The sequence below is a fragment of the Achroia grisella genome, unplaced genomic scaffold, assembly GCF_030625045.1.
Source record: "Achroia grisella isolate CSIRO2021 unplaced genomic scaffold, CSIRO_AGI_Agris_v1 utg592, whole genome shotgun sequence".
NCBI lineage: Eukaryota > Metazoa > Arthropoda > Insecta > Lepidoptera > Pyralidae > Achroia > Achroia grisella.
The window spans coordinates 1640981-1667366 of record NW_026712955.1 but is presented as its reverse complement, the minus strand read 5'-3'; the positions used below and the strand labels follow the sequence as shown (position 1 = coordinate 1667366).

At 34.0% G+C, this 26386-nt stretch overlaps 2 protein-coding genes across 2 annotated transcripts in view; one reads left to right on the top strand and one right to left on the bottom strand.

Annotated features, from left to right (window-relative positions):
• LOC131848774 (disks large homolog 5) overlaps positions 1–13028 on the bottom strand; it is a 35771-nt gene extending 22743 nt beyond the window's left edge. Inside the window, exons 1-7 of the mRNA XM_059198706.1 lie at positions 12986–13028; positions 8138–8373; positions 7513–7628; positions 6540–6662; positions 6211–6328; positions 5307–5452; positions 4452–4575 (exon numbers count right to left, since the gene is read on the bottom strand). Of these exons, the coding sequence (XP_059054689.1) occupies positions 4452–4575; positions 5307–5452; positions 6211–6328; positions 6540–6662; positions 7513–7628; positions 8138–8373; positions 12986–13028 (906 nt within the window). The remainder of the gene's footprint in view (positions 1–4451; positions 4576–5306; positions 5453–6210; positions 6329–6539; positions 6663–7512; positions 7629–8137; positions 8374–12985) is intronic.
• A 2074-nt stretch (positions 13029–15102) lies between these two features.
• LOC131848802 (insulin receptor substrate 2) overlaps positions 15103–26386 on the top strand; it is a 44111-nt gene continuing 32827 nt past the window's right edge. Inside the window, exon 1 of the mRNA XM_059198737.1 lies at positions 15103–15496. Within this exon, the coding sequence (XP_059054720.1) occupies positions 15103–15496 (394 nt within the window). The remainder of the gene's footprint in view (positions 15497–26386) is intronic.

Genomic DNA, 26386 nt, shown 5'->3' with positions numbered 1-26386 from the left:
CCTGGCGATACATTTTCTCAATGTCACCAGTTAAGAGGTATTTGTATTGTCTTGCTCTTACCAAAATGGAGAAGAGGGAGTCCTGTACATTAGGACCCACCATCAGAATGTCATTTAAAGAATACCCCGAGGAAGAGGGAGCGGACCCATCAAACACTACTTGAAGCTTGGTAGATTCACTACTGTTTTTAAATACAGCGTGATGACATAAAAAGTAAGCTGGATTTGGTTTTAGTATAGGACACTCCGAGAGATGACCTAATTTCGCATACTCTTTAATAAAGTTGGAATACTCCAGTTTTAGTTTAGGCTGCCTTTTAAACCTTCTTTCAAGACAAAGAAAACGTTTTCTTGCTAAATAAAAGGTATCTCCAAGGCAGTCTGTGGAATCTGTTAGAGGTAGTTTAATACAAAACCTACCAGTGTTTAGGCGAACTGTATTGTCTATGAAGTGCTGTTCACAAATTTTGTCGTTCTTACTCATCACTGTTTTCTTAGGAAGTTCTTCAATTTCCCAAAATATTTTGAGCATGCTATCAATATTAGATTCTACTTCAACATGCGATACTGAATGATGACAATTAGTATATTTATTGTATGAATTATGTATAGAATGCGTAGGGCCAGCTATCAACCAGCCAAGTTTAGACTTTATTAATATAGGTTTATTTGGACCTAGAGAACGTTTTTCGTTTCCCAAGATCTCCCAAAACAAATCAGATCCTATCAAAATATCAACTGTACCAGGTTGATTAAAAGTAGGATCTGCTAAATTGATGTCTTGAGGAATGTCAAATTTATGTACATCTATAGGGATCTTTGGAAGATCACTTGTTAATTTATTCATTACCAAACACGACAGTTTAGCAGTAAATTGACTATTTAGAGATGTTATTTGTGTAATACAGGTTTCCCTTACTTTATCATTGCAGACATTACCGATACCAATAACATTTAGCGCGTCTATAGGATTAGAATCTAATGAGAGTTGGTCCTTTAATGTTTTTGTAATAAATGAGGACTCACTACCACAGTCCAGTAAAGCACGTGCCTTTTGTGTCATACCAGTATTAGGATTGCATATTTCGATAACTGCTGTACCCAATAATATAGTGGTATTATTTTGTTTTGAAAAATTAACAATAGTTTCAGATTGGTCAGCACAATTAGAACCAACTGAAGTAGTATTGTTGTGAAGGAGACTATTATGTCTTTTTTTGCATTCGCGACAAGGTCCTAACCGGCAGTTATTTACAGGGTGCCCTTGGCGAAGACAATTAGCACACAATTTATATTTTGTAACCTCAACCCATCGGTCCTTTATGGATTTTGCCTTAAATGTGGGACAGTCGTATATTCGATGACCTTCATTACAAACAACACAGGAATACACATGTGCGTTTGATTTATTTACACTAGTAGTAGCGAATGACTTAGTATCCAAGGGTCGTCGTTGTTTGTAATTATGAGGCGAGAGTGTGGCACCTGTAGGCGTATTATTATGTGGGACATTATTAAATTTATTGCGATTCAATGACTCTAAGACATCAGCACGATCTATTAAGAATTTATAAAACTGATCCAGAGTTGGAATATTATCAAGTGAGTTGCGAAATTCTTCCCATTTTGTAAGTGTACGGCTATCCATTTTAGACGACAACATGAATATAATCAATGTATCCCATTTATCAGTTGGTTGACCTAAATTGGTTAAAGCACGAAGATTTTTTGTAACGTGATCAACCAAAAATCGTAAACCTTTCTCGGATTCGCGATTAAGCGTTTGTATGCTAAACAATGAACTGAGATGGAAGTTAACAAGCAATCTTTTATTATCATAGCGCTCACAAAGCAGCCTCCATGCTTCATCATAGTTAGCTGAAGATACTTCGAGATTTGAAATTATTCGTGCAGCATCTCCTTCCAAATAGGAAGCGAGATAGTGAAATTTGTTTATAGGTTTAATACGGTCGTTATTGTGAATTAAATTTTCAAATGTATCGCGAAAGTCTAACCAACGAAAGTAGGCGCCATCAAACTTAGAAATTTGTAAGTGAGGTAATTTGAAACTAATTTCATGGTGATCGAGAGAACAATGGGATTCATGAACCATAGACTCTCGTCTTTGGTCATTTTCTAATTTATTATATTTTTCTATTAAGGTTTTGGCTGCGGCTATATTAATAATAATGTCGCTCTCAATGTTTTCTCGCTCATCCAATTCTATACTCATATTATCAGAATTCAACACCTCTATCTCACTTTGCAAATCATCAAATCTCACGGATAAACCCTCGAACTTACTAAGTTTTAGTTTTAACTCAACTAATTCGATGTTTGATAACTGTAGTTTAGTGTTTAAATTATTTAGATAGTTTTTAAATTTAGTAATTTGGCCTTTTATTGAGCTACGCTTTATGTTTAAATCTCTTAGTTTTGCTGTACCGTACATCGGTTTATCAGTGGGATTCGACATTTTTTATAAACTGGCTTCACTATCAATCAATCAATTTCTTTGAAATAAAAAATAAAAATAATGATATTCTCACGCTTCTCACTGCAAACCCTTGGGAGACTTGGCGTGCGCTGACAATGAAGCAGCAGTGGTGTGCTGCTGCACTTGTAGGATGAATATTTGCAGACAACCTGGAATTGTTCAGCAATTCGCATAAATACGCTGTACTTAACTTAATTAAATACAATAGCTAGAATACAAACTTCAAAATACAGAAAAACTAATACGACTATAGTAACTATAAAATGTACTGTAACTTACAAAAATAGAAGGAATGATTAAAATCTGTAAACACAAAAGTATAATCTAATAGATAACCTCCTTTTATGAAGTCGGTTAAGATATAAAAAACATAAGAAATGGCAAACTATTGCTAATTTATTAAATCAATATTTTCACCAAACAATAAACTTATCTTTAATTTATAAGACCAGTACTATTTTTCCAAAACAAAACCTATTTTATACAATTATACAACTAATTATGCATTAAGGTATAAGTATTCTATTTTGTAATGTGTTAAAAGAAATATATATGTATTATGCAATTTTTTGTTACCAAAATCAATATTTCAAACAAGGTATGAATATATGAATATAGGTATATATATATAGGTATGTAAAATATATTACGGTATTTATTTTATTATGAGTTTTCTATGATTATTATGTTACTAATAGTAAAGAATTACCTATTGACTTAATTTTAGGTTAGATTCAATTTTGTTTTTCAGAATTATATGATCTTATTTATATGCATAAACAATTAAATCACAGGTATGACTTGCGAAAGCATGTACTAATAGAGGTATAGGATAGATTGGTATTTGTAATTTAGGTTAATTTAGTATGATTAGGCAAGGACAAAGGAAATACACTTATCTTTTTTGTAATACTGCGCTGCGGTGTGAAACTTTAGCTGCCTCACTGCCCTTTTTATGATATTGCTTGATGTATGTAGATTATTTGTCAATATTCATGTATTTTCCTCTTCAAATACCAAACTTTAATGTACTTGCATATTACGGCGTCATCCGATTCACTTGATTTCGATCAGATGATAATGTGTGATTTCTTCATATAATATTGTTTCTCTTCATGGGCCACCAATTTATGTCTTGTATAACATAATGGAGCTTCTAATGAAACCCAGATTTATATATTTAAGTATTTTAATTTCGACAACGTTTTACAAATTAGGTAAGTACAAAAGAAGAGAACTCAATAATCGACAAACGTCTATATAAGAAAAAAAAATAAAAATTATGCAGGTATACAAAAAACAAGTGCGCGACTATATAATGCATCTTCTTGGTGCTATTAAAATATATCAGGCGCTTTAGGCCTGAACAGACAGCTAATTGTTGCTTTCACGACTGCTGACAAAGCCTTCGATTACTCCATATGGAGCAACAGAAGTAACGATGTTTTTAGGGACAATGAACTTAGCGCCATCTAATCACACGGTAAGCAGTGCTTGTGTTATGGGTACTAGACAACTGATATAAATATTTACAATTTTTGTACATACATACATACTAATATTATATAGCTGAAGAGTTACTTTTGTTTGAACGCGCTAACCTCAGGAACTACTGGTTGGAATAGAAAAAATATATTTGTGTTGGAAAGTCCATTTGTCGAGGTTTTAATAACACTACGCTACGACTAATAGGCTGCTGCAATAAAAACTATTGCAAAAGGTGGTCAGCTAGTACATAATATACATAGAACACACCCCCAGTTTGAAACAAACAATTATACTCGTGAATACAAATGTTCGCATCGTGCGAGGAATCAAACCCACATCCATCGGCAGTAAAGTGGTGGGAATTGTAGCTAAACCGCGAGACCGTGAATGTTTATGAATGGTACACGGTGTACGTAGCGAAACCGTCAATATGTTTATCATTCATAATCATACAGGATGTACGTACTTGTAAGGCGGACGCCCTCTCCTTCTCCCTGGAGGCCTGCAGCGCGGCCTCGAGCGCGGCGACTCTCTTCAGCGCGGCCTGCCGCTCGTCCGACAGCTTCTCCATCTCTTTGTGCACCGTGTCCCTAACAGAACAGTATTATTAATCACTGGAGTAGCATAATATTGACTCATCCGTGGCTACATCTTGATCTTTCATTTTTAAACTCCCTTCACTTGCCTTGCGCTTCACATGACAGAATGCCGATTTAAGGTCAAGTGACATGACCCTTCGATCAACTGAGTGAGCTTAAATAATGAATGAAAGAAAGAAAGAAAGAAGAAAGAAAAATATTTTATTCGGTGCAATGTAAAAAATACAATATAAAAACCAAACGAAAAAAAAAGAGCAAATAAAATGTACATATAATTAAAATGATTACATATAATTAAAAAAGCCTCACTGATTGTAAGTAACTATCAAAATGAGAGGAAAAAAAACTATCAAAATGAGAGGATTGTTAATAATACGGACTAGTAGTCTCTTTGTTAGGAATGTACCATGTATATGTTCGATGTCCATGTAGTCCTCTTGAAAATCATTCAAGTTCATCTTAATGAATTCGCCAAGATAGGCGAACTGAACTTACACCTATACCATCAAGTAAAATTCGATATCTTCAGCATTTTTATTCCTGCAAATTATAATGTTACACCCTGGAATTACGCTATCATATGTCAGTCCACAAAGGCCGTTAACCTCAGTGCGGTTTACAGCTTCGGTGGTCTTTATTTTAACCAAATTAATTATATTATAATTTCGTCAACCAGGCGTGCACTAGCACGTAGTAGACAGAGAGGGAGTATAGCGTGTCACCTCTCGCTCATGATGAGGGTGTACTCTGCCATGGCGGCGTTGCGTTCGTCGGTGAGGCGCTTCATGTCGGCTCGCTCCCGCAGCCCGCCCTCCCACTGCCGCAGCACGCTGCCCACCTGCTGCTTCAGGGCGTTGCGCTCGCGCACCTGCACACACACACACACACACACCACACGATTTTCATTTAATGTTAGACATAACCTGTATGAATACACATTGTAAATAACCTGCAATACATATATATACAACAGCTTGAAGCCTAGGAGGGTCGCTAATCTATACATATAAATAAAGTTGGAGTGTCTGTTTGTAATATTGAAATAACCGTTTTTTACTACATGCATATGAATATACGCAATATACGATACATACACCAAAATAACATTTTTTTGTCTGTCTGTTTGTTCCAGCTAATCTCTGAAATGGCTGGACCTACTTTGACGGGACCTTTTTTGGGAAGTAGTTTATGTATTAAGGAGTAACTTATGCTATTTTTATTTTAGAAAAATAAAGTTAAGTTCCACGCGGACTCGAAATCGCGGATACAGCTAGTCTAAATATATATAACTCAAAGGTGACTGACATAGTGATCTATCAACGCAAACCACTGGACGGATCGGGCTGAAATTTGGCATGCAGTTAGATGTTACGACGTAGGCATCCGCTAAGAAAGTATTTTGATTAATTCTACCCCCAAGAGGATAAAATAGGGGATGAAAATTTGTATGAAACTTTGTCAATTTTAAACCGATCGGGCTGAGATTTTGCATGCATAAAGCTACTATGACGTAGGCATCCCCTAAGAAAGGATTTTGATAAATTCCACCCCTAAAGGGATAAATTAACGCGAGCGAATCCGCGAGCAAAAGCTAGTTATAAATAAAGAAGTAAACTTATAACTCACTATGGAATTTCGTTCCTGTGTCAGCTCATGACATTGTGCTTTCAACCTGCTGTTCTCCTCTTGTACTATTTGAAGTTTCTCAAATGTTGTGTTGTGTTTTTCTATTAAATCTTCATACCTGGAATAAAAAACTTATGTTGGTAAACCTCAGTACTCATAAACTATAGAGACAAAAGATTGATTTACCAATTAACAAAATGGTTAGAACCAATAGGCAAAAGGCGAGTAAGGAGACAGGAAATAGTGATCCAATGACAGGGATTTCAGGGATAAGCATATATCCTATGCTATAAAATTAATATATATATATGTGTGTATTTAGAACTCACATTTTCCGGTAACACTCGAACTCATCCTTAAGAGTTTCGTACTTCCTAAGTGTGTGCACCATGGCATCAGGGCTTCCCTCAGCGGTGCTGTTCTGTTGAAGGTGTTGCACCTCGCGCTCCAAGCTGTAACAATAATCGAAATAAAATGCTTTAAATATACTCAAATTCTTTAAATTGGATAGTGGTTAAACAAATTCGAGTTCATTGAATGAGAGATTCAACTAACTAACTAATTGTCGTTGTGTTACCTAAATGTCCTTTGGCTAAAGTTAGTAATTCGTTTTATGGCAATTGCGTAAGGTTTTGCAATAAAATACCAGAGTCTGTTATAATTCTGCGAGAAAAAAGATATAAATGTCAAATAAAACAGTTCCTTTGCAAAAAGGCTTACTTAAAATTGAAGAATTCGTTAACGATAATGTTTTTATAGAAAAACTTTAAATCCATAGGGCTGATTACACTAATAATGAGTGCGTAGCGATTTCTATGTTGATTATCGCATGCCTCTTACTTGTTATACTGTAATTATATATATAAAAAAAAATTATTAAAAAGCGCAACACACAAGTTTCTTGCTCATTCTTCTTGTGATGAATCTGCATTCCGAATGAGTGGTAGAATCAAAATATGACTATTAAAAAATGCTTGTAAAGAGTTTATTTGAATAAAGATTATTTCTTTTTTCTATTTTCACTAACTTTTATTGGTTATTCCAATTTAGTATTAAGCAGGTGATGTAGAGGGACACGAGTACAGAGTCGCTTGTTTAAAAAAAAGTTTAAAATTTACTTTTAAAAAAATTATGTTCTTATAGGACTTTAGAGCAAGTATTAGAGTATTGAGCACATGACGGCCTCGGTGGTCTAGCTATTTAGCACCTTATGGTGCCGGATTAAGGTTTGAAATTAAAGAAACATTTAAATGTTACTATAGCGGTAGATTGAACCAAAGCATAGACAAACTGTCATCTCACCGCTGTTTATCGCTGAGCAGATCATTACATTTGCCGCGTAGACTACTGGCCTCCTGTGCCGATACCTCGAGTTGATTCATGGCTGCTCTGTGCTGTCCACGTACATATTCCAACTCCTGAAATATTAACATCAACGTCAAATTATGTATTATATATAAAATTCTCGTGTCACAGTTTTCGTTCCCATACTCCTCCGAAACGGCTTGACCGATTCTCATGAAATTTTGTGAGCGTATTGAGTAGGTCTGAGAATCGGCCAACATCTATTTTTTATCCCCCTAAATGTTAGGGGTAGTCCACCCCTAAATTATTTTTTATCAAGGCAAGACGAGACAGATCAAGATTTTTTAGAAGATTGTAGAAATATTTCGCTGGTATACCTCTTGATCCCATTTCGATCGCATATAAATGGTTAATTTATATGCGATCGATATGGGATCAAGCATAGCCATTTCTCGGTAATTCATTTATTACTTGTAACATTCATTTGTTTTTGGGTACGTTTTTAAGCGTATACGTTTGCCAGAGTATAGTGAGCTCTACAAGTACTACCATAGATAACGATTGTTTATCATTTTCCAGTGGGTTTGTTAAAAAAATTGTTACTAAACTATAAGTGACTGACCTTCATGACATGCTCGCACCTCCTCGATGTCTCTGTGTGCTGTCGCCGTAGCTGATTGATCTCGCATGGCTCGTACGGTCCGCTCATCACGTGAGCACCGTGAGCTTTCACCGTGTAGCTCGGCTTGTCGTAGCACTGGTTTGCAGTTAGGACTTCATACTCGATTGGTATTGGTACGGTTGGTATTTGGGTACTGTTGTGTCGTTCGTTACTCACATAACTGTGGGGTATTGACTCTGTAATCATAGGGTAGCGGGTTAGTAGTGAGTAGGGCGAAATAGGTCGCCCTAACAACGAGATGAGGCTGCCCTACACCATGCAGGGCGAACTAACGCCGTCGGAGTCGCGGTAAAATGCGAATGCGACCGTGACCAACCTATACACCGTGTGGTTTTTTAGTGGCTAAGAATCCACACACCCTCGTCAGCCCTTTGGCGAGGGGAAGGTCTTTTAAAGATATAACGATAAATTAAGGTATTCCTATAAGTGCAGCTGGAGTATATGACGTCGGAATACAATTGGAAGATGATTTATAAAAATTGTATATATTGTCTTGAGAGCAATGGTCTAAACATTTATGGCCCATTTAAATACAAAAATCACGCCACCCACTATAAATGAGATTCCACCATCTGGGAATATATCTTACGATGTTGCTCTTCAAATAAATAAATGGATTAACACACGCGGATGGAGATATGATTTATCTTCAAGTTTCTAAAGATGCAGAGTGATTGATCTATCAAATTTTATCAGATCTAAAACATACGTGAAGATAACATCAGCAGATAAATTCGACGAAACGTTAAGTTGTTATTACATTGTAGGTATAGATTCTAACGCATCTGTTTGTCATAGTTAGATGATTATATCTTTATGAGAAAATTCTCACAGATAACTAGTAGGTACACGCGTTCCGTTTGTGATAACTTCAAAACAATAATAATTATCACGACTTCTATTCAATATAACTAACACTTAATCACATTTTTACCTATGGGACACAGTCACCTAGATACATCAAAATAATAATTGCATTTAATAATGTCTAGTAAGACAAATTCAATATTGTCTACTAGGCACTGCTGTAAAACTGTGTCAAACATTTTCCTACTTTTATTTAGTATATAAGATCATTATTTCTATGTACATATTGTCAGTTTATAATCATCTGTAAAATACATCGTCTCGACCAGCAACATCGTATTATTCACCCGCAACAGTGGTGACCCCGACGTGATCTGGCCGACGTGGTCGAGACGATACCTGGGAAAACGACGAGATCAAACAAGAAATCTCTGTCTTAAAAACGATTACACATTTCCACCGGCTTCCCAGAAGCGGGTCTCACCGGCTCGGAAATTCAAGAGGCATAAAAGTCGTTGGCAATACTGCGCAACAAGGATCCTGCCGTGCTACTGACTGCCTGCTGGATATAATCTCTGGACGAAAAATTGAAACTGGAAAAATAAAGCAAAAATGCTGTCTACAAAAGTACAGCCAACAATCACCGCCGACGTCATTGCACACCTGTCATCACTAATTGCGACACTGCGATCAGAAATTGCTGATATACGCGAAAAGCGCTCGCCACACACAAACAGACGCAGCAACTACCGATCTAGGTCAAATTCGCACCTACGGTCATTGCATAGTCAGAAAAATGACAATTTATATTATATCATCGAAATATAAAGAAAAGGCATACAAACGACATGCCGCGCTCCTATAGACAACCGTCGGAAAACTAGATTCGACGCAGAATAAGACGGAACGCTGTGCTGTTCATCCGTCTAACCGCCTAGCTATAACCGACTCTAACAGTGGCTATAGAATTTTGGTGGACACCGGAGCAAAAATCTCGATGAATAAAAAACAAGCACAGACCAAAGAGAGCGCTAGCGAAATCAAATTATTCGCCGCAAACAATTAATATGAGCAAATGCGTGTTCTTCACAAATGAGTTAGATTTTGTTGGTTATCATATAACGAGCCAAGGGATGAAACCAACGCAAGAAAAATGGCAAGCAATCGACGAGTACCCTAAACCCCCGACAGTCGAAGATTTACGTCGTTATTTGGGTATAATCAATTTTTATTGTTACTAAAGTGCATAATATCTTAAATTTTACAGTTAACTTTTATAATTTTTTTTTATGTGTAATATATATTTTTTTCTCTCAAGGGGGGAATATCTATGGGACACAGTCACCTAGATACATCAAAATAATAATTGCATTTAATAATGTCTAGTAAGACAAATTCAATATTGTCTACTAGGCACTGCTGTATCTAAACTGTGTCACCCCACCTTACATTTTCCTACTTTTATTTAGTATATAAGATCATTATTTCTATGTACACATTGTCAGTTTATAATCATCTGTAAAATACATCGTCTCGACCAGCAACATCGTATTATTCACCCGCAACATTATATACATATTTATTTTATCGAATAAAAAGTAATCATCAAAAATAAATAATGCTGAATATTTCCCAAAATATTTAAGAATGTAATTTGTAAACCAAGTTTTTAATGTCGTTTAAAAAGCTGGTGTCAACTATTTAGTGCGAGTGATTATTCTAAATCTCACCTGATAAGGACCGATGATATTGATTTTGCTTAAAACGACCGAAAGTAAAGTCACTCTCAACTCAAAAAAATGAATGCTAAGAAAAATTCACCCTGTTTTCTATGCTCATAAAAATGCATAACCTTATAATGTAAAGAAATGATACTAATAATATAATGACAGGAGTCTCAGTTCGTCTAATGTGTAAAAATACAAAACTTTTCATATAAAATCATACTGATATCAAAGATTTGGATATAGGACATGAGTGTAGAAATGTGTAATTAGAACCAGAGAAGTGTTTTAATGGTAAGATGGTAGACATTGAAGTGACATATTACATAATTTTGTTTTTGTAGTTTTGATTAAAGAATGCAAAAAATAAACTTTAAATACATATATTAATATCAAAAGAGTTTCGCAACAATGAGCCTATGTACCAGTCATAAAGTAATCAAGAGCAGACTGCTCCTGTAAAATGCCTCTAAAATTCTATAAAACACAGAAATGCAATTGTGAGACAGTGTTATTTGCAGTTTGCAGATACAAGTAACTTAGTTAAGGCATCAAGGTATACATTATTGTAAATAGCTTACAATAGTTTATTTTTTACTCACAGAATATTTGAACTGTCTGTATGAAGTTGATTAATTCATTATCTATCAATTGCTATAGTTGTATGTGGTTACACTGCAATGTTTAGATTAATAAAAGTAGTATTTGAGTTGGTATAATGCTTTGGATCCTACTAAAATTAATTAAACCATTTGATTCAGACTACATTTCTTGTAATGCTTGCACGCTAGTAACTTGTAACTTGCCAGATTTATTCTTTATTATATTACTAACTACAACAGTTGTACTTTCTGATTAACAAATAAACTTTTTATCACTTATATGTTTAAATAAAAACACTCTCTCGATATATTATGTATAACATATTGTTCTAAGTTCAATGTTGACAAAATCTTCATATTGATTGACAGTGGGATGAGCACTATACTACTATATTATATATATATTGCTACCATAGTAGTCTTGCCTCCAAATCCATAACAGCCTAAATATTAGGCTAAATGCAGAAAAGAAAGTTTTACTAGCTCACAATACTGACATATCACTAAACATAAACATTATCAATAACAGACACATCAACAAAATCACTAAATTGTGGATACAAAGTGGGCAAGATAATAATCTATACATATAAATAAAATTGGAGTACCTGTTTGTAATATTGAAATAATCGTTTTTTACTACATGCATATGAATACAGTACATACACCAAAACAACATTTTTGTTCCGGCTACTCTCTAAAATGGCTGGACCGATTTTGATGGGACTTTTTTTGGCAGGTAGCTGATGCAATAAGAAGTAAATTAGGCTACTTTTATTTTAGAAAAAGAAAGTTAAATTCCATGCGGAGGAAGTCGCGGGAACAGCTAGTTAGATATAAAATAGGCCAATTAGTTTTTACTTGACAGTAAAAACTAATTTTCCCATTTTATATCTTAGTCTGCATACTTCATACAGAGCACTGAAAATATTTGACCACTTATTAATATTTTTACAGTTTTAAAATTATAGTTAGGTACCGTCCAAAAACATATATAACCCAGTCAGCAGAATAAACATAGTTACACACCATTTTAATCCTATACTATCGTAACAACTATGGCAACATAACACAAATACAGTGGTGCAAATAAAGGAAAACCCAAAATAAACCTAGAGCTACCACAGTAATGGTTGCTAAATATCCTACTTCGATGAGAGGAAGCCCCAATAATAATGGGTTGTTATAGATTGAACATAGCGAATACTAAAGTAAAAATCAGTACAATTATTGTATAAATAGTAGTAAGATAGTATAGTAAATACTATCTTACTACTATCGTTACTTTATACCTTTTTTATTTTTAACAATCTCAGGGGAAAGATATGTTATGTACTAAAGTGGGTACTTTGTAAAAGAGTGGACAGATGGCATTCTGGCCAGTGTGATGTGCTTCGAAAAATATGTGTTTTAGTGAGTATATAATAATTACATTAAAAATTACTACCAATATAAAATTATACCTGAAGCAAATATGATAATTATATTCAATATTTGATTAAACAATTTTGATTTATATATACATCATCCATTATTAATTGCCAAACATTAAATAATAAAAGTAATACCATTAATTTCTGTCCTCTCACATTAATTCATTTGGGTGGTGCATCCAAATAGCATCATTATGAATATTTATTATCATTGATACTAACCATTGCTGTCATTACTCTCCAAGGATGATGTACCAGATGCCATAATATATCTGAAATTAAATATTAGTTGGATAAACAAACCAATCTAATGAAATCATGAACGTAAATAGTTCAACAGTGACACATTACCTTATTCGTTAGATTCTACAGTCCATTGTCCCGTAACCTAGGAATGACAATATGATAAATATAATGAGCAAATCTTAATAAATATTAACATAGGGTGGAAGTTTGACACCTTTTCTACGCTCTAATGATCGTTGCAAAACTAAGCCGCACAAGTGTACGCTGTCGCAATTGCAAACACATTATTTTCGAACTAAGGAAAGGCACGGATGAGTTCGCGAAAAGAAGTGAGTTTACATTAAAATCTTGTAACAGTACACCGACGCGGTCCATCAACACCATCAGGGGGCATCCAAATCACATAACAGACACGGCGAAACAAACAAAAGCTCTACTTTCGCTGCCAATACGAATTTTGTTACATGAAAATAATAGGAAGTGAACTATCTAGAGCGATATAAACAGAAACGTCGCCAAAGCGGCTACTTTTGAACAATCCGTACCTCAATTTCCACCTAAGCTATAAATCAATGAAAAACAACTTCAAACAAAAAGATAACACGTATTTTATTGTCACTAATTTGCCAACATTTCTCGTTTCTACCTTTTAAAGCAAGAAAGGCGAATTCAGCTGAATGATGAATGAATGACGGACATTGATGATGACGGACGACCGCAGTGTTACCATTCTACCAAATAAACACAGTAGTAACCAAAAAACAAAAATTGCGGAAGATAGATTTTACAAAACCATAGACTTAGAAGATTCCGTCGTGAACGATTTTTTACTTACCGCAATGTATTAGTCAAGTCAGTGAAGTAAAATCTCAACTTATTATGTACAATAATTATAATTTTAATAAAAACAGTAACTAATTAAACTGTTGAAAAATTTACACAGACAGCCCATATTAATTAAAAAATTAGATAAACAATTTTTTTCCTTGAGATAAAACTTGGGAACATTTTCTACTGATAACTTGAGTACTGACTTGAAGCACGTACTATTATGACATTATTACAAATAAATTTATTCTAAATAATATTTTTCTATACATTAACTTTGTTATTAGGAGATTTACCGTTATACACATTGAAAGTATAATTTCTATTCGGCTTTTATTTATTTCATGTTATTAGAAAAGATTCCTACTGAATTATTTTGTGAAAAATTCCTTTCCATTTACAAATAAGTTTAAGAATGTTTGTCAAATAGTTAAAATATTTGATTGATCAAGTATTGTTTACTAAAATGAACTGTCATTCAAGAATTCTGTCATCGTTATATAGTTCGTTGTAGTTCACTCACTCGAGTGCGACGAGTACGCCTCTAGTAGTGTACTTTTCGATTTCATTCGTCGTACTCGTACAAAAATGACACGCAATAGCAAGAACCAATAAAAAACGACGCGCAAATACATGAGTTTTGTAAATTGAGTGGTTATGCGTCCAAACATTTATTAATAATTCGGCTCTCCACATTTCTAAAACTTAGAAGTTTGTTGGCAGTGCGCTTTATAAAGGAATATTGAATGTTTTGATGTCGTCAAGCATGACCACGGCGTGACTTCCATGCCCTGCGAACCTACGGAAGGGCGTGCGGTGCAGATTACGTTTACTATGAATGATTTTATCTCTTTCTAAACTCGAGTGTCTGTGAATGACCGAGTGTAATAGCGAGCGTACCAAATTATGGATTGAATAGTGTTTGTTGTTGATCTACTACGATTATTTTGCAAAGATAAAATTTGATCATCGTGTGTTATCGTGTTCTGTGGAATCCGTGGCGCCATCAGGCAAGTCATATGGCGCGAGTGGAATTACGCGGGACTCCACGAATTCGTTACGCTGGTGAATTTATTTTATTCGCTACTATTTACGCACTATACCAAAAGGATAGTACGTATTTTTAGTGACGGCGTGTGTCACAGCGTACTAGCGTAGGTTCAACAATTTGGGTGACTTTCATCAGTGGAGTAAACAACTTCAAGGTTATTGGTTGGCATGTGCCAGTGTTGTCTGTGAAGGGACTGGGATGCGGGCGCGTTAACATGTCTGCCGGCACGGCGGGCGGAGGCGGAGGCTCGGCCGCGGGCGCGGGTGCCGTGGTGCGCCAGGGCCACCTCCGCAAACTGAAGACGATGAGGAAGAAGTATTTCGTGCTGCGCGCCCAGACCGCGGACTGTTCGGCACGGTTGGAGTACTATGAATCTGAGAAGAAATTCAGGGCGGGAGCGGCGCCTCGTCGCACGTTGCCACTGAAAAGTTGTTATAACATTACCAGGAGGCTCGACTTGAAACAGAAGCATGTCATAGCTCTGTTTACTAAGGAGGAGCAGTTCTGTGTGGTGGCTGAGAATGAGGTGGACCTCCATGCTTGGCTGACTGACATCCTGAAACAGCATGGCTCTGATGATGCGAGCGAGGAGCTACTGCATCCTATTCGTAAGTTATTAATATATATATTTATCACATATTATTTACACATAAATACTTTATTTAAATGATTTGTGTTATTTCCCTATCATTTTACTTTTATGGTTACACACATTACTAGTATTTCTTACCTAATTTTCTTCTATAGTATATACATGCATATTCAGCACAGTGATGTACAGTTGCTAACATTTAGTGAATGAAACTGTATTCAAAATTAATTAAAAAGGTATTTAATTGAAATCTAAAAATAATATTCTAATAAAATGTAAATTAGAATAAAAATATCTACACAGAATATTCTATATTCTATATTTAAATAACAAAATAACAATTGTATTAATAATAATAATAATAATAAACTTTATCAGGCAATGACACTTTTACTTTTAATACACATTACTGCGAACTACACACTAGATATGCAAGTCTGTGTCATGTGGTTCAGAGGATATCATGATATTGATATGATATTTAATTCAAAATAATTGATTCTAAAGTTTATTACAATTATAATAAATTTAAAAAATATACAGTAAACTTAATTTACATTACAAAACCACTCATGCATCATGCAAAGAACTGGTTTTGGAAAATTCAGTCCAATTTTAACTAAAATGCTGAAATATCCTTATTGATACTAAAAAACTACAACATAAATTGGTGACGATTAAATATAATGCAGAACTCCAGGTATTAAAAAAACCACATACATGTCTCCCGCAGATTTCATTTCACAGTCTCATCAAATAAATATTTAATTGAATAAAATCTCCTTGGTTAAAAATAAACACCACTATTATTATGAAAAGGAAATATTTGTATTCAATAATTATAGTAATTGATTTGAATATTTGTATATAATATTTAGTAATAGATAATAGTAAATAGTAATATAAATAGAAAATAGTAGTATAATATTTAGAATTAGTTTAACTAATTCTAAATATTATACTACTAATTAGTAACAGAATAGACACAGATTTGTCTTCTTATTTTTTTTTATGTTTCTGGAAGCTGTTGAAGTCAGTATATTTGTAATGACTAAACTGAAAAGGAATGGGACTTCAAAATATCTTACTCTAAAACTGACCAGTTTCAATATTTCTTTCACCATTAGAATACAATATCATCCCTCACTAACATAGGCTAAATTATATACTAGAATATTTGTTTCCCTAAAAATTAAAACAGTGTGAACTGTGAAGCCAAGTTGAGCAGGTATATCTGAATATCTTTATATATAAAAATTACGTGTCACGTTGTTTGTCCGCGATGGACTCCTTAACTACTGAAGTGATTGCAAATTTGATTTAGACATTGTGCAATTTGATCCAACTTGAAAGATAGACATATAGAGATAGACTTGATAGCTTACATCTTAATCTAATAGTCACAATATTATTTTATTCAATAACCATAGCCACAGCAATGCCTGGCTGGGTCTGCCAGTTAATTAATAAAGACTTTAAGTCAAATAATTTTCATTTAAAAATAATGTTTAGCATATTTTTACTTTAATTTCAACATCCATACTAATATAATAAATGCAAAAAGAATTTTTGTATATCTGTTCTGTTAATTTTTCATGACTAAATGGTTGAAGGAATCTTAATTAAATTTAACAAAAATATTTATAATATAAGGATATCTTTTATTCCAAATAGTTATATGGAAGTGGTGAAATTGGGGTGAAAGTTTCTGTATGTAGCTGCGGGTAGCAGATATTAATATATAGTAACTAGCTACTCATTCCGGCTTCGCATGGGTGTACATGTATTGCATATATAAACCTTCTTCTTGAATCATTCTATCTATTAAAAACGGCTCCAACATCCATTGTGTAGTTTTAAAGATTTAAGCATAGGTAGGGACGGACATACAGCGAGAGTGACTTTGTTTTATTCTATGTAGTGATAACATTTAGTAATGACAATTGCAACACTTAATAGGATAATTAAAGATATAATCATGGTAAATATAATGCTTGCCATGGTCATATATCATAGGAGTATGGTATGGAAATGATGAATGACAAATCTAATTATCTCTCTTATTAATTTGATTTCATTATTAATATGTCTTTAATATGTGATCACTATATTCTTAAACAAATTATAAAAGTAGTGCCCACATAATATATGACAGTAATAGTGTTTTCGTAGCCAAAGAGTCAGTCAGTACAGATACATTTAAATAAATAATGTTTTTGGTCCGACACAGATTCAAACTTGTAACATTTAGGGTCTGTAAATGACTCTTTCATTTGTAACTAGTTTTTAGTTGTAAGTTTTACTATATTTAGGGTCTAAACTCTAAGTTTATATTATTAGAAAGGTCCACTGGCTGTATAAACTGCATGACTGACAAAATTGTATTGAAACAATAATATAAAGTGTTTTTCCATTTTTTTAAATACGCAAGAATGTCGGAATAACATCTTTTGTTTTTGATTTTGAGTGAAGAATTAAAAATAAATTATTTATTTCCTAGCTTGTTAGGAATGTCAATAATTTATTTTGTATTACCATAGACTTTAAAAAATTAAATAAATGACAATATATCTTAAAATATAGCCTATGTCTATGTTCTTGCTACAGTCTATCTTCACATCAAACATTAAGATACATTCTACTATTTAGTCCTGTAAAGGTTACAAACAGACTGACAGATATTCTTTAATATTTATAACTAGCTGTTCCCACGACTTCGTCTGCGTGGAATTTAACTTTATTTTTCTAAAATAAAAGATTTTTCTAATATAAAATTAGCCTAAATTACTCCTTATTACATCAGTTACCTGCCAAAAAAAGTCTCGTCAAAATTGGTCCAGCCATTTCAGAGATTAGCCGGAACAAACAGACCGACAGACAGACAAAAATTGTAAAAAGTGATTTTTGGTGTATGTACCATATTTAAATTCGTATGCATATGCATGAATAGTAAAAAATGGTTATTAGAATATCACAAACAGACACTCCAATTTTATTTATATTTATAGATTAGGAAGGAACATGTGATTAATAACATCTAAAGTCATAAAATATGTAATCAAACAATAATAATAAATTTATTTTATTATTTTAATTACAAGATGAAGTATCAGTAAACAATTACATTGTTTACTTAAAAACAATTAATATAAAATTATTACCTGCTATTGATTTTAATTGTTTAACCATCTAACTACCCTGACTTTGCACGGGTCTTGATTCACTCTATATATTGCTAAAAACTGCATTGAAATCTGTTGCTTGGTTCAAAAGATCTAAGCAAATAGACATTCCACTGCTTAGATCTTAGCGAGTTTATTTTATACTATGTAAAGATTAAATGGTATATTTGTAATACTGCAATCAATTCTCCCATCCTCTCTCTCCTATTAAAATACTGTTGGTTGAGTTCGAGAGACATTGGTGTGCCAAATAATTTAATAATTTTAATAATGCCAAATAATTTAATAATTAATTATTCTGGTGACAAAATTAAAAAAAAAATCAAATTAAAAATATCTTTATTCAGGTAGATAGCTAATAGACTCTTTTAATATATCAAATCTAACATCAGTTCAAGTGGTTTTGAGCTAAGAAGAACTGACAAGAAACTCAGCTTGTATTCTTTTCAAATATTGTTTACAATGATACAGATTCATTTTTAAATTCAAATTTGGGAGAATAGAGTGAGCATATGCTAGTGCAAAAGCAAAACGTCTAATCAGTGTGCGTAACCTGAAGCGACCACTCCCCACAAGCAGCACCCGTTCACGAGTATGACGGACATTATTGTGAAGTAGTAAAGTGTATATATTCATTAGTTGTTTTTTAATTATTGATAATGGAATGGTGCACCCGCCTGCGCTAACAGGTAACGCTGGTGGGGTACCAGTGAAGGATACTAAGATGAATATGAGGTCTATGATTCATTACTTATTTATAATAACTTGAAAGACACAAATGTTAGATAAAATCGGGATTGTTATCTATACATATAAATAAAATTGGAGTGTCTGTTTGTAATATTGAAATAGCCGTTTTTTACTACATGCATATGAATAAATATGGTACATACACCAAAATAACATTTTTTACAATTTTTGTCTGTCTGTGTGTTTGTTCCGCCTAATCTCTGAAATGGCTGGACCGATTTTGACGGGACTATTTTTGGTGGATAGCTGATGTAATAAGGAGTAACTTAGGCTACTTTTATTTTAGAAAAATAAAGTTAAATTCCACGCGGACGAAGTCGCAGGAACAGCTAGTCTATAATATATTTATGATGCTGACTGTACCAAACATCAGTTGGTATTATGAATGAAACTTATAAACATTGACAATAATGTGTTTGTTTATGTTCTTCTTTCCTTCAGTTCAATAGTTCTCGAGATCAATTATCCTTGTTATACAAACAAACCTATTGTCCTTAATATTTTTTATTAAACTTCCATATGTAATTAAAAATACTTAATATAGTTATAAAAAAATTACAAGCGTGACCTTATAAGTTTTCGTTTATTAATAAACGATGCTTTAATATTATAAATCTATTTATAATAATAATTTATCTATTTATAAATACAGGAAAATACCGAAATGTACTAAAATTAAACTTACATTTTTTTAACTACATAATATGTATGTATATGTTTTTATATATCTATATACCTCATATTTAAAAATCATTCACATACACACAATCTACAGAATCCAAATATATTTAAAATATATAATATAGTTTCCTACTTTTTGACCTGTACTCCTAAAAAAAACATATCTTATCTCTATCACATTGAAGTTAAAATTTCAATATAAAGTATAAAATTATTTTTACTAAAATCCTATAATAACTAACCTTCTATCTTATACGTACTTATTGAGATATGCAAATTAAAAATTGAACTTACAATTTCATCTATATAAACAATTAGTTGTGCCCCCGGTTTTGATCCGCATGAAATTTATAACCTATATGTTATTCTGATGTATAAGCTATATTACTGTAAAGGTTCATCAGAATCCGTTAAGTAGTTTTTGCGTGAAAGAGTAACAAACATCTATCCGTACTCAAACTTTCGCGTTTGTAAAATTAATATGATATTGTGAAATAACTGCCTAACTGTAAATATAATTTAAATTTACAGTTTCACGTAACGAAATCTATTGCACCATAATTTCACAATCACTATGTTATCTTTGTTATTGACTTAGGTTGTAAAGTTAACCCCCAAAGTGGGCCCCCTTTATTCATATACATCTTTGCCCGTGACGTCATTCGCGTGGGGAAACTTCGGGAATCACAGTATCCTATAGTAACAATACTTAGTAATATTATAAATGCGAAAATAACTCTGTCTCCCTGTCTCCCTGTCTCGCTTTTACGTCAAAACTACTGCGACTTAAATGAAATTTGGTACAAAGATAGTCTAGATACTGAAAAAGGACGTAGGCTACTTCTTAATGCGAAAAAAGGGTTGTAATGGGTTGATAGGGGGATGAAATATTGTATGGAAGAATCGTCATTTTTAAAGCTTGAAACTTATTTTTGAAGCTGTTGATTGAATTGTATGGAATTCTTTTCATGTGGCTTTTATTGGGTTAAGTAGGTCATTAAATATTATTTCGTTATTTGGTCAAGGTCACTATTTTACGCGGACGAAGTCGCGGGTACATCTAGTATACTATATATATACATATATATAGTAACTATATGTTACCATTGTGTCTGGGTATATTTATCTTTACATTTAATACATCATAGTCATTATTGAATGTTAAGTGCATAGACAAACAAAATACAACATTAATCAAAACATAAACAGTGCAATTTTGAAGAAAATGTTTCATATACAAACAGATTGCTAGTTTTGCTATTACATATATAATAATAATAATCTCAGGGCAAACAAAAACACACAGCGCCATCTAGACCCAAGTTAAGGTAGCTAAAGCTTGTATTATGGGTACTAGACAACTGATACAAATATATAATTTTTTTTACTAAATATAGACATATTATACAAGAAAACACCTTACCGACGCAATCACTTATACTCATGAATACAAAATGTTTGTGCCGTGCGAGGAATCGAACCTCGACCATCGGAAGTAAAGCGGTGTGTTAAACCACTATAATACCTAGACAGTATATGGAGGTTGATGCATATAGTTAGCAGAAATATTGAATTGCATTTATATGTTGAGTTATAAAAAGCGATAGGTAAATATTTAAAATAGAGATAAAGAAAAAAAAATTGTAAATCAAACTCATAGTTATTTGATTAAACAATCTTCAATATTTGACAAAGTTACTTATAACATAAATAAAAGATACTATATTTGTTTAAATTTATTTACTACTAGCTGTACTCGCGACTTCGTTCGCGTGGAATTTAACTTTATTTTTCTAAAATAAAAGTAGCCTAAGTTACTCCTTATTACATCAGTTACCTGCCAAAAAAAGTCTTGTCAACATACGTCCAGCCATTTCAGAGATTAGCCGGAACAAACAAACAAGACAAAAACAAACAAACAAAACAAAAAGACGAAAATTGTAAAAAAATGTTATTTTGGTGTATGTACCGTATTTATATTTCATATGCATGTAGTAAAAAACGGTTATTTCAATATTACAAACAGACAATCTATACATACATATAAATAAAATTGGAGTTTTATTTATATGTATGTATAGATTGTTGATAATTTGTTAATATTCATCTAAAGATATACTAAAATGTCGCGATGACTCTATCAAACGTTTTCCTGTTACTAAAGTTTTTAAACTTTATATTATATTTTAAAAATGTTATATAATTGTATATAATTAAATATCTTAGACTGTATCAAGTAGAAATAATTTATTTATTAGCAATATTATAAACGCGGAAGTTTGTTTGTGTGGATGGAAATATGTATGTTTGGTACTCTTTCACGCAAAAACTATTGAATGTATTTTAATGAAACTTTACAATAATATAGCTTATACATCAGAATAAGACATGGGCTATAAATTTCGCACAGATGAAACCGCGGGCACAGCTAGTTTAAAGTGGATTCAAACAAAACTTAACTGATTTTAAAAGTCATTCTCTTTTAGTTGTCAGAGTCTATTATGAGTTTTATTTTATTTTCAAAACCATTTAACATTCCAGTACGGTTCCATAGCGAACCAAAAACTAGTATTTTTTATGACCCAGGACAATTCACACAGCGTCATCTAGGCCTAAGCTAAACAGAGGTTGTGTGTTTTTTATGGATGATAATGTAATGATGCACCTGCCTGCGCTAACCGTTAAGGTGACGGGGCACCAGTGGAGGATAAGATGAGCATGAGGTCAGGTCAGGCCCATCGTGACAATTTCACCGGGAATTTGTCACGAGTATCCAGGGGGACCCGCGAGGAGGTCGACCTGACATGGTACATTGCAATGGGATCGTTAGTCCACATTACTAACAATCTCTTTCCCCCCACAAACCTTGTGTTATCACTAAACAACTGTTAAAATATATAAATACTAGCTGTCCAGGCAAACGTTGTTTGGCCTTAAAATAAAATAAAAAAATTAGGGGTGGACTACCCCTAAATGTTAGGGACATTTAGGGGGATGAAAAATAGATGTTGGCAGATTCTCAGACCTACTCAATACGCTCACAAAATTTCATGAGAATCGGTCAAGCCGTTTCGGAGGAGTATGGGAACGAAAATTGTGACACGAGAATTTTATATATAAGATTTTTTTTTCTAAATATATACGTACATAGAAATCACTCAGATTTATACTAACATTCATACTCATAAATACAAATATTTCGTGCAAGAAATCGAACCCACGATCATCGGAAAGCAGGGGCCTGCTAAACCATCGTGGACGTCCGTTTTGATAAAAATAACCATATTCACAAATTATCTCTTTAGTTGAATGTTGAACAAATCATAGGAAACATTCTACAGATCTCAAGGCTGGTAGTGTCAATGACCTTAGTACTTTGATATCCCAAACTATAGTCACCATCATCAATCACAATAAAAGTAATAGGCGTACAACCAACCACATTAATGTATGTGATAGGTATTAATAAAATAAACTCTTATGCATTATTAATTTTGGTTCCTTTTTGCTTTAACTGTTTTTATACACTTTTTGCCATTGCCAAATCATCTCTATAAACGCGATGTTATTACCTATAATTTATGTTTAATATATGAATATTATTGAATGTTTGTAAATAGTGATGCCTTTTTTCTTTTGCTCTGTTGTTGCCTTAATAACAATAGATGATGACGAATTTTATGCGGGTTTCATGTAAAACTCAACGTGAGTATCTCAAGGGTCAATTCTAGGTCCCTAATCCAAATGAATTTTTCTGAAAAGTCCTTAAGGAGGTGAAATTACTTTTTAATTTATTTATTAATTTATTTCAGGCAACAAGGCCCATGTTATAAATACCTTATAGACTAACATAGGTACATATAATTTAATATTTAAAACCTAATATTTTGATATTGTCTGTGTGGTCACGGCACTGAAGACGGCACCATTTTTACCATAGCTTTCCAAAATAATGACTAATTCTCACTCTCTAGATTTGATCCTTCATTCTTGAGGATCGTGACTCCGACCTAATCTCTTTGCTATCTTTTTTCTTGTCATGTCCGTGTTACCGGCATTTTCAGACCTAGGTTCCAGCGCCTTAAAGTGCGGCCGCTTGGTATTTTCCCTCTAACAGCTAATTAGTTTTACTTAGTATTTATTAAACTAAATATTAAAAAGTAATAAATATGGTTTATGAAATAGCGTGTAAAGATTTTTCAAACACTTGTGGTTAGTGTATGAGAAATTTTGTCATCAGGCGGATCGTATGCCTGATTGCCCCAATCCTGTCGTTGTATAATAAAACCGGTAATGTGCGAATCGTAATCGCACACCGAAGGTTCCGAACATAAACCGGTTTTTATTTTCTTTATATGTTGATAATTGTTTATCTAAGTATGAGGTAATATATTTAGATATAACGGTATTATATCTACTGGAAATAGATGTAAGTATTATTTTGATTAGGATTTCTTTAGTGTAGACCAAATATAGCTATATAATCGGAGCGTATAGCTGTTTCTTTGTTATTATTTCTCAAATACTACTTGAGACGTCATCCGTTTCTAATTTTCCTGTAATGTTTTTTTTAATGGATGATAATGTAGTGGAGTAAAGTAGTCTGCGCTAACGGTATACGCTGGCGGGGCAGTAGTGGAGGATGATAAGATGATCATGAGGTCATATCAGTTAGGCCGTAGTAGCAAATTCACATGTAGTTTATAATTATGGTTTCTGGAGAGACCGCGTGGAGGTCAACCTGATGGTGCATTGTTAGCAATGAAGTTATTAGTGCACGTTACTAAGGAAGGAATTGTTCCTTCCATCTCCTGTAATGTTGACACCCAGACTGATATAGACAATCATACTCACGAATACAAAATGTTTGTACCGTGCAAGGAATCGAACCCGCTACCAACGGAAGTAAGGCGGTGTGTTAAACCGCTACACCACAGAGGCCCGTCAATATGTCAATGATGTTACTAGGAAACTAAACAAACAGCCAAAAGATGTTAAAACCGATACAGACAATCATACTCACGAATAAGAAATGTTTGTACCGTGCAAGGAATCGAACCCGCGACCAACGGAAGTAAGGCGGTGAGCTAAACCGCTACACCACAGAGACCCGTCAATATGTCGACGTTGATCCTAGGGAACTAGACAAATATTGCCAAGAGATGTAATTAAAATGTTTATCCAATTCTCACACGCTGTTTACTGCTTCTTTTATTAAATTGTCGCGGCATGCAACAATGTTCCCATGGTTTGTTTTGTTGGCGTCGTAAACAAACATCGTTTATTTAATTTGTGGGTCATTACGTATTTAATGTTCGGTGTCGATTCTGCAACGCAATTCGCAACTAAAGAAGTATATATACACCATTTTTAAGGGATGATAATGGAAATGGTGCACTTGCCTGCGCTAACGGTATACGCTGGTGGGGCACCCGTGTAGGATGATAAGATGAGTAGGTCAGGTAGGATCAGGGCAGGTCAGTTTTTTTTACGGATGATAATGGAATGGAGCTAACGCTAACGGTTTACGCTGGCGGGGCACCAGTGGGGGATGATAAAATGAGCATGAAGTCAAGTCAGTTAGCTCATCGTAACAAATTCACCAGGAATTTATCACGATGGTTGCCAAGAGGAACCACGTGGATGTCAACCTAACGTAGTAACGTAGCAATGGGCTTATCAGTCCACATTACTAGCAATCCCCTGCCCCCAGGGCAGGTCAGTTAGCCCATCGTGGTGCATTCACCAGGAGTTTAACATAATGGTTTCCTGGGGAACCACGTGGAGGTCGACATGACATGGTAAATTGTTAGCAATGGGGTAGTTGCCCCTACTGTGCCCCATTACTAACAACCCATTCCCCCCATTTTTAAGGGTTGATAATGGGATGATGCACCCGCCTACGTTAACAGTATACGCTGGCGGGGCACCAGTGTAGGATGATAAGATGAGAAGGTCAGGTCAGTTAGCACATCATGGCAATTCACCAGGAATTTACATGATGGTTTCCAGGGGGAACCACGTGATATATTGCTAGCATTGCGTTTCCTCTTGTATTTGATAATGAAATGGTGCACCCGCCTGTGGTGCCTAATGGTTTACGCCGGCGGGGCACCAGTGTAGGATGATAAGATGTTGGTCAGATCAGTTAGCCCACCGTGGCAATTCACCAAAAATTTAAGATGATGGTTTCCAGGGGGAACCATGGGATATATTGCTAGCAATGCGTTTCCTCTTGTGTTTGATAATGAAATGGTGCACCCGCCTGTGGTGCCTAATGGTTTACGCCGACG